The sequence below is a fragment of the Manis pentadactyla genome, chromosome 1 (genome assembly GCF_030020395.1).
Source record: "Manis pentadactyla isolate mManPen7 chromosome 1, mManPen7.hap1, whole genome shotgun sequence".
Classification (NCBI taxonomy): Eukaryota; Metazoa; Chordata; class Mammalia; order Pholidota; family Manidae; genus Manis; species Manis pentadactyla.
In genome coordinates this window covers 114,372,093-114,387,243 of record NC_080019.1, presented here as the reverse complement: position 1 = coordinate 114,387,243, position 15,151 = coordinate 114,372,093, and the positions used below count along the sequence as shown (strand labels likewise).

The following is a 15,151-nucleotide window of genomic DNA, read 5'->3' as shown; positions in this document are numbered from 1 at the left end:
CAGTCCTACACACCTCAACCGGTACCAGACCCTCTCTCCGCAGCATTTCCGGTGCACCCCCCCACTCTTGGAACGTCGGCTCAGATCCTGCCTTTCGGCCCCGACCAGCCCCCAGTGCCCAGTCCCAGTTGCTCGCCTCTTGTAGCTCCGTGCCAGACTCTCCTTCCACCCCGCGGTGCTGGGCTCGCTCTCGCCTCCCCCTCCCTGAGTCTCGCATCTTCCCGCCAGATCCTGAACCCATTGGCCCATACTATTTGCCCAGCCCGCACTCCCGCCGGCGGACAGGACCCTCCCACTGCCGCTTCCTACCCTACCCCGAGAGCCTGGCGCGCTCCCGCTACCCCCACACCCCTGACCCGCCTCCCCTCTCTCCCCAGGCCGGTGCCCGCCCCACCTCCACCGCGCCCCGCCCGCCGCGCTCTGCGGCAGTCGGGCGCTCATCGTCATTCCGCTCTCGCCGCCGCCGCCACCCCCGCGCCCGCCCCCAAGCGCACCGCCTCCGCCCCGGTCCCTGTCACCGCCGCCGCCGCCTGTCCAGCGGCCCGGGAGGCGGAGGCGCGGGGGAGGAGGCCCCGCTTGGCTCCGCAGCCCCGGATGCTGCATGACTTCATCTTTCCGCCGGCTTCCCTGCTGAACTAGGGCCGGTCCGGCAGCTAGCGCGCCGCCCGAGCCCCGCCGCAGTCCCGCGCCCACCCCGCGCCCGCCATGTCCGAGATCCTGCCCTACAGTGAGGACAAGATGGGCCGCTTCACCGCCGACCCCGAGGGCTCCGACCTCTCCTTCAGCTGCCGCCTGCAGGACACCAACTCCTTCTTCGCGGGCAATCAAGCCAAGCGACCCCCCAAGCTGGGCCAGATCGGCCGAGCCAAGAGAGGTATGCGGCTGGGGCCCGGAGTAGCCGCTTGACCCAGAAATCCTCCACTGGGCGCCCCTCGGCTGCAGTTCCCCGCCAAGCGCGCTCAGCTCTTGCCGCAGACCAGCGCAGCCAGTCGTTCGCTGGCCGGTGCTTGCTGGGGGCTGGAGGTGACCCCGCTGCAGTGTTGTGTCCCCCTCTTCCCCTCTCCCGGGAGCGCAGTGGCCCGGATTCGATGCTCGCCACCTCTGGAAGTAGAGCCCTGGCACCCGGGCGAGGGGGAGGGGACCGCCCAGGCATTTGGGGCCGCCTGAAAGTGGGAACGTGGGACAACCAGTCGCTTCTTCAGAATCAAACGTTGAATTGGTAGACGCTACGGAAGAACCTTCGGGTGGGGAGGGACGTCCGATTGGAAAGAGAGCAGGGGGAGCCGGGGTTCGGTTGTCCTGATTGTTTGCATGGGGAGGGGAGCTGTTGATACCAGCACTGGGAAAAGGGCTCAAGCTGCAAGAGGGTTAGCTGGGTTGGGGAAAAGGCTGGACAAGCTGGAGATTGTGACTGAGGAGGGGGTTCTGTTGTGAGGTGAGGGTTGAAGAGAGGTAACCGCATAAGCAGAAGGTCCCAGATTAGCTCGGATGGAGGAGAGCTCAGGTGGCGGGAGGGTTTGGACTGGGACGATGAACGGCTGGAGCCTTTGGAAGAAGGGGGCGTTCTTCCACAGGGAGGGGCGGGGAAGGGTCTGTGGGAGCTGGGTTTAGCAGTGGCTTGAGTCAGCATCAGGAGGGCACTGTAGCACGGGGATCCGAGGGGCGTCGCTGGGCCACCAGCAGTAGCTGAGGGGGGTGCGAGGACCCGGGGCCCTTTCTCGCTGCCGCCCCCCGAGGCCGCGCGGCTGACGCGGTTTCTCCCTGCGCAGTGGTGATCGAGGATGACCGGATAGACGACGTGCTGAAAGGGATGGGGGAGAAGCCACCGTCCGGAGTGTAGACGCGCCGGCTCGCGCGGCAGGCTCCGGGCCCAGCCCCGCAGCGGCCACGAGCGCGGGCCGGCGATGCGGCTGTCGGCGCCCCCCCCCCGGCCCAGGCGCCCGCGGGCGGGGGCTGCAGGGCCGCGCAGCCTCCGGGTGAGAGTCGCTGCCGCCGCCGCCAGACACCCCGGAGCTGTCCGCTTCAGCACCACGGCGGCGGCGGTAGCGGCGGCGCGGACCCGCCCGGAGCCCGCCGCCGCGCTCATGCACTTTAGAACTTCGGGCCGCAGCCCGACCCCACGCACCGGAACGGACACGGAGATCCGCGGCCCTCAGCCCCCGGCCCGCCCCCTCCCGCACGGCTCCCTGCCCCGCCCCTCTCCGGCCGTTCTGGTCTGCAGAGCCGGCAGCCTGCAGGTGTCGGACCGCGCACGCAGCCAGGGATGTTTGGCTGCGTATTTTGCATGAGCTTCCCACCCACCTGAGCCCGCTCCTCACCTCCACCCGTCTGGCGTGACCCCAGCCTCAGCCTCTTTCTAAGGGACTTCCTCAGCACATTTGTATTTTTATATCCGATTATTTGTTTACTGGCGCCTCTCATGGTTCGTGCCCTCCCCACATGGTCTCGGCCACACTCTTCTGCGCCTGGCAGATAGGACGGGTGTTGAGGCTGGGATGGGACAAGTCCCTAACATGGTAACCAACCACATGGCCAGTCTGCCCAGGCCTGACCCCCGGCAGCTCTCTGGCAAACCCCTTCTCTCAAGATATCACCTTCCAAGGGCCAGGTCTGATTTTACCTTGGACCCCTTTGTCCTGCCTCTGGGAACCCAAATGGGGACTGCTCTGCACCTCTGGATGACACCTGTGGCCCTGGAGATGTTCTCAACCCAGGGGTGCCCTTTGTAAATGTTCCTCCATCCTCACTGTACCAGGAGTGTGTGAATAAACACAGACCTCCCTGTGTGTGTGTGTGTGTGGCCGCTGCTTTGGTCTGCCCAGAGCCAGGCCAAAGTGGCTCCAATACCTTTTGGGGAAGGGGGCAGGTACTCCGGTGCATGTTGCTGGCAGGGAAGGGTTGCCAAGTAAACACAGACTGGCCAGCCTGGCCATGAACATCGTTATCAATGTAGCCTCCTTGAGTAAATACACACCCTAAGCAGGATAATCACCAGAGTTGGTGAAACTGGGGTCAGAAGCAAAAAGCCATTTTGATTTAAAGTGTGCAGCCTCCTGTGTATAAATCTGGGTTGTGGGGGGAACTGGTCCCAGTGTAGTGGTGTTGATCAGTAACAGGCCCCAGGATGCAGGTCGCTGAGTGTGGTTGACCTGCTGAAGGGTTATGCTGAGTTTTGACCCTGGAAATGAATCACTGTTGATTCAGTATGGTGAGGGAAGAAGTTAAGGAAGCCAGAAACTAGGGATCTGGGATCTAGTTTGAGCTGGCCTGTATTGTTTCATGTGGGATTGCTCCTATCAGCTCTGTGTTGGGCATGAGGTTCCTGGGATGTGAGCACCTTGGACCCAGCCCTAATCCCTGAGTCAGGAATTCCAACTACTTGAGAAGCCCAGGGCAAAAGGCAGAGAGGGCTGGAGGACCACGCTTCTGGCCTCACAGTTGAATGGCACCGAGAAAGTCCTCATGATCTGAGTCCTGGAGGAAGCAAGGTGAGGTGGGAGGTCTGGGGGGTGAGAGGATTTGGGCCCCAAGGGCATGCTGGGCCACACTGAGCTCTTTGCCCTTCTGCATGAGGTAGAGATGGAAGTGGAAACCGCTGCCATAGGTTGCATGCCTCAGAGACCAGCCATAACAGGCTTGGGCATAGTGTCTGGTCCGAAAGTGGGGGGCAGCAGAGGTCAGTGAGATGAAGCGGCCCCCAGTGACCAGCACCCGGCTCACCTGCAAGGCAGACAGAGAAGCCATTGGTGAGGAGTGCATTTCTAGGTTCTCAAAGGTTGGTATTGCCCCAGTTACCCTCCCAGGTACTACTCTACATCCAGTAGTTCAGGCAAAGAGCAGTTCTTTGCCCCTGGTCATTCCATAGGGATAGGGCTATAATTCTAGACAGGTAGGAGCATGGGAGTGATGTCAGGTACAAGAGGCACTGCTTTCCTGCCAACGGCTCACCCTCCCAATCTGCATTACCTGTCTAGAACTTGGCGGCTACTTCATCCCTATGGCAACCCAGTAGCCAATCATCAGCCCCTGTGAACCTGACCACTCCAGCCCCTTATAATCTTGACCCATCTTAAGCCTCTCCTTCCTTCAGGTAACCACAATCCTGAGGGTGACCAACCACCTGCTTCAAATCATGCCTCCTTCTGGCTTCTCAATTCTTTCAATCTCCTGAAACCTCAACCTCTCATCCCTACCTTCTGGTCTGCCCTCCTCTCTCAGAGTTCCCTCACCTCACTCAGCACCTGGTCCACAGTGTGGATGCCTTCAGAAGACACGGTCCAGGGATCTTGTTCTCCAGCCAAAAGAGCATCCAGTGTGCCCTTCTCAAGTACCACATTGAAGGAGCCACTGGGGAAGTCCAGTGCCCGCACATCCATGGTCTCCCAGCGCAGCTTGGGCACGTGGGCATAGCGAGTTCTCATGGCAGCCACCACTACTGATGAGTAGTCCACACTGGTCACATCAGGAAAGCCCCCAAGGAACAGCTCGTAGCTCAGGGCACTGTTCCCACAGCCTGGGATGTGGGGTGGCAAAATGGCTAGGTTAGCTTTGGTTCTCCCCTCTCCAGTTATCCATCCACTCTTGGCCCATTTTCTCTCAGTTCAAACCCTTCTGTACTGAGGAAGAAGTGCTATGGTATAGAAAAGACCATGAGCCTTGGAATCACACAAGCCTGGGTACATGCCTGGCTCTATCATTCCTAGCTGTGTGGACTAGGGCAAGTTGTTTATATACTAGGAATTTGGATTTCCTATTCAGAAAAGTGAAGATAACAATACCTAGCCTACTTGCGAGATGGAGAATAGCTGAAGGAGCTCTGAATTTAGGAGTTCAAAGATCTGAGTTCTGATATTCCTAGTCACATGGCAAGGCATGTGCCATGGCAAGTCATTCAATTCTAAGCCTCAGTTTCCTCAAACTCAGAGTGGGAATAACATTGGCATCAAGAGGACCAAAATTATGAGGATAATACTAGTATTATTCTAATCCCTAGCTTCTCTGAGAACCTCTGACAGTGTCAGCCCTGGGAAGATTCATGTTAGGGGTTATTATCCTACTTTGGTTTCCAAGGCAGACTTAACAAGTGAAGGGGAAATTAGGTGGGGACACAGTAGAGCTGATCCCTTGTAATTCCTTGATGTCTATATTGAGCACTACATATTGGGTTCTGCTGATGAATAACCCCTTTAAGGGGCTCAGGCTTTAGTGGGAGAAACAGATGTGCAATCAGGCAATTGCCATGTAATGGGAGGAGTGTTTTAGTAGGGACAGGCTGTGAGAACACATAGGATGGCCCCTGTCCCCACCTCCAGCAGGTTGGCCAAAGGTTTCAGGGAACCTGACAACAAATCAGAATCTTGAAAAATCCTAACACTCTGGTGGGAGGTGCCTGGAAAGCAGTCCAGAAGAGGGCAGGGTATGGAGAGAGAACTGGTGGCAATTAGAGGAGTGGATGTGGACTCATGGTCCAGTGGGCATGACTTTTTTCAAAGATCTGTTGGCCTCTCCCAGAACCTCTTGTTGTTGGTCTCAGCCTGAGAATGGGGCTGGACAACAGCTCTAGTGGCCCCACTTGGGGATCTCCAGTTCTTGGAATTAGATTACCTTTAATCCCCATTCACCTCCCTAATTGGATCACAAGATCAACTGTTGGGATAGCCCTAATCTAGCAGGGTTTGGCTCAGAGGCTGCAGGCTGGTCCTCAGGCCCTGTGGCTCAGGGAGACTATTATCTCACCTGGGGAAACCAAATACATGCTCCCTCTCACTGGAATAACAAGCTCTGGTAAATACACCACGTGGGATGGGAGGTGAGGGTGGTTGACCAGGAGACCCTAACTCAGTTTGGGCTGAAATCCCATTGGATTTGCTGATCCACAATCCTTTCACCACCCTACACCAGACTTCATATGCCTGGAGAGCTCTGCTCACTGTGGAAAAACCCAAATTTCCTTCCTCTGCTCTCCTTTGTACAAGAATGGCATCTTCCAAGAGACCTTTACTAAGGATAAAGGGAGAACAAAACCTGACCACAGAGCCAGTCATGCTGATAAAGCAGTGGTTTCTGATCATGCTGCCTCAGTGACTTGGGGCTAGCAACTAAGATTGGGCTTGGGAAGGTCACTACATACCTGTGCAGGGCCTTAGGGAAGCAGAGCCCTGGAGAACCCAGCTGGATCCAAGAAGCCATTACATGGGAGCCTGGAGCTATGTGGTTGCTAGCCCAATATCATGAGAATAAGGTATAAGCCAGAATACAAACTCATTTACCACAAGAAAAACAGCCACCATGGGGACTCGACAGTCAGTCCTCTGGTCAGTCCCTTCTTTCTTCTATAGGAAGTAAAAATTGAAGCTAGATTATGAGCACAAGATTCCTACAGAGCATGGAGTCTCTCCTACAGAGAGAACTCAGACACATGTAATAATGGCAAAGCTGGGACAACCATATGCATTTATCTGCTGTGAGGATATTCTAGCCACAGAAATCAGACACACAAGTCCTCAGGCTGGGCACTCTGTTCCTCTGAAAAGTCCTGGGTAAACTGCTTCTCTGACTCCTATTTTCAATAATAAGAATCATAGCTAACATTCATTGAACACTGAGTACTATGCAAGCACTTTATAAGAATTATCTCAATTTAGTTTCATAGTAGCTCCACACAGAAGATACTATTATTACCATTGTTTTTCTAGATGGAGAAATTGCAGCTGCCCTCAGTTGTGGATAAGGAATTTTCCCAAGGTCATATGGTCAGTGGTAGGGCCAGAATTTGGATACAGGCCTCACACCAGAACTAGAGCTCTTAAACCACTATGCTAAACTATCTCCCAGTTTTCAAGAGTCCCACTCACCTTTGGTCATGACATTTTGTCTTTATATTAATATGACCATTAGACCACAATTCTCAGTTAAGTCATTTTATCAGTTTCAACAGTGTGGTGCAGCAGGAGAAATAAAGCTCTGGAGTCAGATGCTACCTTTCTTTCACCTTCCTTGTTGCATGACAGTAGTGGACACTATCAGTGCTCTGACCAGATCACTTGGAGTGTCCCAAGGTTTTGGCATGTGTTTGCTTCTGACAGTTTGCTTCTGTGACTCTACAGGCTGAAACTATCCTCAGGGAAATTTCACCTGTGATCACAATCCTGCTTAGCCTCTTCATCTTCCCTTTCCCTCATTCTCTTACCAGTTTCTCTTGGGAGCACTTCTCTAATAGATAACTGGGATATGAACCCTCATTTTAGGATTTGCTTCTGGGGAACCCAACCTGACACAATGACCTAGAGCAGAGGTCACCAAATCCAGCTTATTGTTATTGTTGTAAATAAAGTTTTACTGGAACACAGCTATTCTCATTCACTTATGTATTGACTGTGGCTGCTTTTTCACTATGACAGCAGTATTGAGTAATTGCAACAAATTATAGAGCCCACAAAGTCTTAAATATTTACTCTTTGGCCATTTTCAGAAAAAGTTTACTGACCCTAATCTAGAATAAATTTCACAATACTTATCACTCACCTCTAGGGGTTGTCATGAGGATTAAATAAATTAGAAAGGTTCCCTAGCACCTACCAGGTGGTCAACTTAGGTTTTTTGAGGTGGAATGTAACATAGGGTACTCTCCAAGATGTGGGTCTTGTTCTTAGAGCTTGGGCATTTTTTCTTTCTGATTTTACACTTTCCTCCTTTCTATACAGAAAAGGATAACTTTCAGTCAGATTTTTTTTAAGGTAGTGTTACTCTGCCAATCACCAGCATGAGAGTCAAGCTGTGGGCTTTTTGAAACTACATATTCCTGAGACCCACTTTAGACTGTACCTAGATTAGAATCTCAGAGTGGGGTCAAGTTTCCAGGTGATTTTGATGGACACTAAAGTTTGAAAAACTCAGATCTATGGTAGAAGAGGTTTGGGGGAACACAGAGAAAACCTTGAATATACATGGGGCTTTTTATTTTGCCAGGCATTGTTCTAGGTATCTTTCATATTCACTCAATCATTTAAAAAACCCAATAAATCAGTACTCTTGTTTTTCTAAGGTTAGGAAATGGAGGCACAAAAATGTTTAAGTATTTTGTCCAGTATTCCACAGCTAAGATTCCAACATAATTAACTGCCTCCAGGGTCCAAATTCTTAAGCACTAAGTTACACTTCCTTTCTAATCCCCAGAATGGTCTATTTCTCAAACTGAGTTGGACACACACATGTGTTAGATTATTTATACCTTACATGTGTGCTGTGTTACAGATGTCTCTTTTATACATATAAAATATTTCACTTGAACATATGCATGCTTTTACAAATACCAAAATAAAAACTATAATTGGAAGAGAATCTGTCGCTCAAACTAATCTTACTAGAGCCCGCAAGGCTGGCAGAGGGAGAGAACCCAGAGAGGGCAGCTGGACCTCTCGGAGCCAAACCTTGCGTCCCCACACTTCTTGTTTGGGTAATCACACCAATCTAGGTTGCGATCTCCCCTACGGCCTCAGAGGACGCTGTCCTCACCCACACTGCCAAGGGGCATAGGACCAAGTTTGAGTTAGGGTGCGAAGAGTAACAATTCTTTCTACGTGCCAATGGCTTCCGGCGCCCAGGGGCGCAAAGAGAAAAGTGCTAGGCATTGTCCCCCAGGTTCCTGCATGTATATTATCCGACATAAGCTCGCAGTCCATTTCCAAGAAGTGCACCTGAAGCTCAGAACAGGTTCTTGACTTACCCTAAGTCACAGTCAACTAGCGTTCAGACTTGGAACTAGGTCCTTTGAGCTCTCCAGTGCTCAAGGCTGCCTCTCAAGGGTCCGGAACGGGATCGTGGGTCACCTACCAAGCTCACACTCAGAGAGACTGTCTTTCTCCAGGGGGTCCCCGGACTAAGACTTTCTTGGCTCCTGTGGCTCTGGCTAAACACTGCCAAGATTCTTCAGGTATTGAGTCTTAACTCCCAACTGGGGCGTTCTCCGAGATGGGCAGACAGACACGGGAAAAGCGGATAGCGCAAGGCCGGTCCCACCAGATCCAGCAGGGCCGGGCAGCGCCGGGACTACCCACCTAGCACCAGGATACGGTCCTCGGGCCGCAGCTCCGGCTCTAGGAGGGCACGGAAGGAGGAGAAGTCGCCGAACCATTCGTAGGGGTCAGAATCAGCCGCGTCCAGGTAGCGTTGGTCCCAGTACTGGACCTCACGGTACCCGCAGTTCTGCTTTGGTAACTCTGGCTGGGGTAACAGGGTACCTGGAGAAGCCATGACTGCAACGGCCGCGCTGTCAGGGCAGAATGCCTCCACCTTTGGGGCTTTATGCCCCTATGCAGCCAATCGGGGTAGTGGCATGTAGGAGGCGTGGTCTTTGTGTCTCCGCCCACCATCTGCAGTTGCTCAACATAAACACGTGGAACTTCCGTCCTCTACTAAGCGTCCTTCTAAGAATCCTCCGGTGGGGAAAACTGTATCGTCCAGACCCTGAATCCTCTGGCTGTACTGCTCAGACACTTCTGATTGCCGCGCTCATGGTGTCAGACTCAACTCGGCTCATCACTTCCCCCTTTCATATTTTCAGTTTGGCTCCTTCCACTACGAAATCTTAAAACTAACGAAAGATTAATTTCTTCCCAGTTTTGAACACCCAGACGGCTCTGAAAGGAGGCGGGACGGGCGCGGACGCAGGTCTTGCCCTCCAGGAGAGAATGGCATGAAACATACTTCATACAAATGAAGTAAGATGCTGGGCGGGCGGAGGCAGAGCACCGGCAGGAAAGTAGCTGTTCTAGGCAAACGTTCTATCCCTATTAGCGTCTGTGTGTCCAAGACTTACTGTGGAGTAAGTCTATTCCTGCTCGTAGGGAGTGTGCAGTATATCAGGTAGGCAGATGTGAAAGAAGTAAATTTAGAGGAGTAAGTAAGGACCCTGGTAACTGTTCGGCGCTCAGTACGCTGGATTGTCTGACGAGGGGGGCGGAACTTAAAGTGCCGATGTGTCGGGCTTCCGGGATAGCGGGCTCCCACCAGCGACGCACCGTCAAGATGGCGGCCGGCCTGCGGAAACGAGGCCGGGCTGGTCCCGCCGTTCGGGCAGCAGGACTCTGCGGGCAGTGGCTGCGGCGTGCCTGGCAAGAGAGGCGTCTGCTGCTGCTAGAGCCTCGCTACACGCTGCTGGTGGCCGCCTGCCTCTGCCTGGCGGAGGTGGGCATCACCTTCTGGGTCATTCACAGGGTGGCATGTGAGTGCGCCGAGGGGTAGGGAGGGTCGGGAAGGGGACCCGAACCCCCTACCCAAACTGGGACCCAGATTTCCAGATGAAACCCAGACCCCAGATCCATTCAGTCATCAGTTGAAGACCCATATCTTTTACCCAAGTTCCAAGCCTACTCTGCAGAAAACCCAATCAGATATTAATCCTTCCCCAGTGACCGAAGGGAAGACCCCAGAGATCGGCAGTCTGCCCCAAACATACATCCTGCCAGGCTAAGAAGGTAAATCAGCCTGGAGGTCAGAAGACTTGGGTCCGAGATGATGTACTGCTGCTGCTGTTTGACTCTGGGGCTTTAGACACATCACTCCCCTTGCTGGGTCTCAATTTTTTTCGACTGTTCAATTCTGAGGTCTTAAAAGTCTTCTCAACAATGGCATTTTGTGACCTCTTGAGTCCATTTGGCATTTTTGGTGGCTGCCTTCCAGACTGCTTTCTAGATACGGCTTAAGGCTTTCTTAGAGATATTAATTCAACACATATTTGTTAAGTGCTTATTATGTGCCTAACAGTGTGTTAGGTGCTGGGGACACTGGTGAAAACGATGGACACATTGAAGTACGAAATGTGCGTGGGACTAGACAAAGATAAATTAGCAAAAAATTATAACATCATATTCATCGTGATGGTATTAAGACAGGATGCTATAAAGGACACAGGAGGTCACTTAAGCTAGACTTGAAGAGTCAGGGAAGACTTCCTAGGGTCCCCCTTGAAAGGTAAGAGCTAGCCAGTTGAGGAAAGAGAAAAGGGAGGAGGAAGACCACTCTAGGCAGAGATGGTCCTGTAACAAAAACCCAGTCCAAAGAGGCCGATTCCTTTGAGGAACTGAAAATTTTTTAGAGCTAGAACATAGAAATGAAGTGAGGGTGATAGTGAGAGATGAGATTGCAGAAATTGAAACTAGACTAAAGGGGTCTAAGCCATGCTAAGGAGATAGTTGTCATGGTGGTTAAGAATTTAGGACTCAATAAATTCCCATCTCAACTTTACCCTATCTAGCTCACTGATCTTTAGCTACTTGTTAATTCATAGATTCCTCTTCTAAGAATGGGAATAATAGAGTTTGATCTTTATCTTAAGGACCTTGGGGAATCGTTGAAGGTTTTCAAGTAGAAAATCTGATAAGATTTCTATTATCAGAAGAGCTGTCCGGGTGCAGGGTGGAAAATATATTATGGTGGGGTGAAAGTAAAAGCTGGGAGCCTAATTAGAAAGCTAGTGCTTCACTGAGGCTAGAGATTATGTTAGACCCAAATTTGAGTATGTAATAGCAGAGAAGGATGAGATAGGAAAGATACTTTGGATGAAGAATAGGCAGGACTTGGTGACTGGCAGTTGGAAATGAGAAGGAAGTATCAAAGATGTTACCTATGTCTGTGACTTGGGCAGCTGGGAGATTCATGGTGTTATTCATGGAACCCAGGAAGGGGAGCAGATTTGGAATGGAAGATTATTAGTTCAGTTACAGACATGTTAAGTTTGAGATGCCTGTGTTCATCCAGAGAATGCAGATAGGCAGTTAGATAAGGTTTTGTGGTGGAAGTCTTGGGCATGAGCTGAAACTCTGCTTTGATGGGCTGGAGGTGTGGGTGGGAGGGCAGACAAATTCTGAACTTGGAAGTAACCACACTGTCCTGTTATTTTCCAGATACAGAGATTGACTGGAAGGCCTACATGGCTGAGGTAGAGGGCGTCATCAATGGCACCTATGACTATACCCAACTGCAGGGTGATACTGGACCACTTGTGTGAGTGGGATGAGGAAGTTCAACAAGGACATAGTAGGCTGGGTAGCCTGACCCAAACTCACATTCCTTCTCATCTTTCAGATACCCAGCTGGCTTTGTGTACATCTTTATGGGGCTATACTATGCTACTGACCGGGGTACTGACATCCGCATGGCCCAGCATATCTTTGCTGTACTCTACCTGGCCACCTTGCTGCTTGTCTTCTTGATCTACCACCAGACCTGCAAGGTGAGTCCCTGCTACCAGGACCAGGGAGCCCTAATTTGGAAGGTCTGGGAAGTGGGGATGGCTCAGGGTTTATGAGCTGACCTTGTTCCCCACTGTGCCTCTCAGGTACCTCCCTTTGTCTTCTTCTTCATGTGCTGCGCCTCTTACCGCGTCCACTCCATCTTTGTGCTGCGGCTCTTCAATGACCCAGTGGCCATGGCACTGCTCTTCCTCAGTATCAATCTCCTGCTGGCCCAGCGTTGGGGCTGGGGCTGCTGCTGTTTCAGGTCAGCACCCCTCCCTTCAGGCCCCCTCTCACTCTGTATTTCCATCGCTTTCTCCCCAGTTTTCTCCAGCAGAGGGAATAAGGGAGTGGCCAGACACTGTGGGTCAGTCAGGGCTCTGTCGGTAGGTCCAGGAGTTCTAGAAAGCATCCAGCCCCTCACTCCCACCATCTTCCCATCCTCTTCCCATCCTCTCTTCCCTCCGGACATCATCTGTTATTGAAGTTGATCCTGGCACATTCTAAATACTCCATATATATTTATTGGCTTAGTCTGAGCATAGAGACTAGGTATCTATACCCACCCCACCCTCCAGCCTCCTTCCAGGCTGTTTTGCCCTCCCTCCAGCACTTCTGAGTGTGGGCCCATCCTGGAACTTGCGGGTGGGGAGGAGAGGAGTTGCTGTGGTGATGTGCAAAGGGGAGGTACACCTTTGGGTGGAGTGCACAGCCCTGAAGCTAATCTTCATCCTTCTTCTCCCCTACCCACCCCAGCCTGGCAGTCTCTGTGAAGATGAACGTGCTACTCTTCGCCCCTGGGTTACTATTCCTTCTCCTCATGCAGTTTGGCCTCCGTGGGGCCCTCCCCAAGCTGGGCATCTGTGCTCTCCTTCAGGTACCTTCTCTCACCCTTTCCCTTTTCTAATAAAGGGGAAGCCACTCTGTCTGACCTTCCATCCTGAGACTTTCTCAAAGCCAAGAGACAGGATTTTGGAGTTGATTCTGGGCTGGGTATCCATTACCTCTGGGCTTTGGTTTCTTTAGCTGTAAAGTAAGGGTGCTGGACTAGATGGTTCCTGTCTAGCCCTGCCCTTTTATGACTTTGGTGAATCCAAACTTAAACCACTGTTACTATCTGCTGCCTCAGCTTCTTTGGCCCCTGGCTCTGATTTGGGTTTGGGGTGGGGATGGGCTAGCTTCCTGCTAGGAATTAGAGAATCTGTGAGACCTACACCCCCCTCAGTGATTAGCATGAAGCCTGGGCAGCTCTGCTGACATCACCCCCATCCTCAGGTGGTGCTGGGGCTGCCCTTCCTACTGGAGAACCCTATCGGCTACCTGTCCCGCTCCTTTGACCTTGGCCGCCAGTTTCTCTTCTGCTGGACAGTGAACTGGCGCTTCCTCCCTGAGGCCCTCTTTCTCCACCGTGCCTTCCACCTGGCACTACTAGCTGCCCACCTTACTCTACTCTTGCTCTTTGCCCTCTGCAGGTGGCACAGGTGAGAAAGGGGAGCAGTGCCATGGGCAGAGCTGGGGGAAGGAATGAAAGACTAGGCCATAGGGGCTGCTTGGGAGAGATGTTGAGCTCCTGTGGTTAAGTCTAGAGCTTGGCCTATGATGGGGGCTTGATAAATGTTTAAATGGCTTCTCCCCAGGACGGGGGAAAGTATCCTGTTGCTGCTGAAGGATCCTTCCAAAAGGAAAGTTCCACCCCAGCCCCTCACACCCAATCATATCCTTTAAATTATGGGATGGTAAGTCTTGACCTCTCCAGGTGCAGGTGGGCCCTGGATGGGTGGTGACCTAGGGAAGGACAAAGGAGGAGGTACCAGTAATAACTACAGGGCCCATTCATGTACTGAAGCCACTCTCTTCACCATTGTACATCAAACACAGTGCTTAGCACTTTGCATAGTAAAGTGCATTTTAGTCTTCTAAATACAATTGAGCTACCATTCTGAGTGCTCATCCTCTGCCTGGTGCTATCTTAAGAGATTTACATACATTCTGACCCTTAAAGCTTACAAGAGACCCTGAGATAGGGAGGTATGTTCATTATCCAGTGTTTATAGATGGCAAAATTAGGACCTTAAGAGATTAAGTAATTACCAAGGTCATACAGCTAGTAAGTGATGGATTCAAACTCACTAGGCCTTACAGCCCTAGGTATTAATGTCTCCACACTGGATTGAGGAGCAGGTCCAGAGAGGTTAAGATACTTGTCTAAAGGTAGGCATCTAGGAATGGCACAGCCAGGGGGCTGTCTGACCAAAAAACTTTTGCCCTTCTGCTTTGGAACCTCCCCTTGGCCTTGACCACCGCATACAGATCATTTCTACCCTCTTCACCTCCAACTTCATTGGCATCTGCTTCAGCCGCTCCCTCCACTACCAGTTCTACGTCTGGTATTTCCACACACTGCCCTACCTCCTGTGGGCCACACCTGCACGCTGGCTCACACACCTGCTCAGGTACTGGCTGGGACAGTGGGAAAGTGGGAAGGGCTAGAGAGCTCCTTGTCCTGAGGCTGACCATGGAGGGGCTGAGGGTGGGCTGAAGGGCTAGGCCTAGAAACTGGACAAAACCTGGAGCTTATTTCTCACCTCCAGATTGTTGGTGCTGGGGCTCATTGAGCTCTCCTGGAACACATACCCATCCACGTCCTGCAGCTCTGTTGCCCTCCACGTATGCCATGCTGTCATCCTGCTACAGCTCTGGCTGGGCCCCCAGCCTTTCCCCAAGAGCATCCAGCACAGCAAGAAAGTGCACTGAGATCCACCTCTTTTCCCATTCAGTTCATTTGCAGGATCCTGGATGGGGATAGATCCTGAACCCTTCCCAATAAACCTTATCAAGTCTGCTTTTGTGCAGCCTGGAAGTGTCTGGACCAAGCTGTGAGGGGCGTGCATGCAGCAGATAAAGAACTCATTCAGGCA

General features: G+C 52.1%; 3 protein-coding genes across 8 annotated transcripts in view; 2 read left to right on the top strand and 1 right to left on the bottom strand.

Moving 5' to 3' along the window:
* The window catches only part of ECE2 (endothelin converting enzyme 2), a 32,214-nt gene extending 22,901 nt beyond the window's left edge, over positions 1-9,313 (bottom strand). Inside the window, exons 1-3 of one of the 2 annotated variants that reach the window (XM_036875359.2) lie at positions 9,057-9,295; positions 4,230-4,513; positions 3,252-3,720 (exon numbers count right to left, since the gene is read on the bottom strand). In XM_036875359.2, coding sequence (XP_036731254.2) covers positions 3,433-3,720; positions 4,230-4,513; positions 9,057-9,252 — 768 coding nt within the window. In that variant the 5' untranslated portion in view covers positions 9,253-9,295 and the 3' untranslated portion in view covers positions 3,252-3,432. Of the gene's footprint in view, positions 1-3,251; positions 3,721-4,229; positions 4,514-9,056 lie in introns of those variants that run through there. The other variant, XM_036875360.2, reaches the window with a different exon arrangement.
* CAMK2N2 (calcium/calmodulin dependent protein kinase II inhibitor 2) lies at positions 487-1,888 on the top strand. Its single transcript, XM_036875365.2, has 2 exons — positions 487-874; positions 1,770-1,888. The coding sequence occupies exons 1-2, from the start codon at positions 706-708 to the stop codon at positions 1,838-1,840; spliced, it is 240 nt and encodes a 79-aa protein (XP_036731260.1). The 5' UTR covers positions 487-705; the 3' UTR covers positions 1,841-1,888.
* Positions 9,314-9,435: 122 nt separating the features above from the next.
* ALG3 (ALG3 alpha-1,3- mannosyltransferase) lies at positions 9,436-15,075 on the top strand. Of its 5 annotated transcripts, XM_057500603.1 has the most exons (10): positions 9,500-9,515; positions 9,619-9,719; positions 11,904-12,003; positions 12,085-12,232; positions 12,338-12,498; positions 12,990-13,110; positions 13,509-13,714; positions 13,871-13,948; positions 14,543-14,686; positions 14,825-15,075. In XM_057500603.1, exons 3-10 carry the CDS (start codon positions 11,930-11,932, stop codon positions 14,985-14,987), a joined length of 1,095 nt encoding a protein of 364 aa, XP_057356586.1. In that variant the 5' UTR covers positions 9,500-9,515; positions 9,619-9,719; positions 11,904-11,929; the 3' UTR covers positions 14,988-15,075. The 5 variants fall into 5 exon arrangements, with proteins under 5 accessions (XP_057356581.1, XP_057356586.1, XP_057356574.1 ...); XM_057500598.1 differs by having other exon boundaries at positions 9,436-9,719; XM_057500588.1 differs by lacking the exons at positions 9,500-9,515; positions 9,619-9,719 and adding an exon at positions 9,776-10,222.
* Positions 15,076-15,151: the final 76 nt, after the last annotated feature.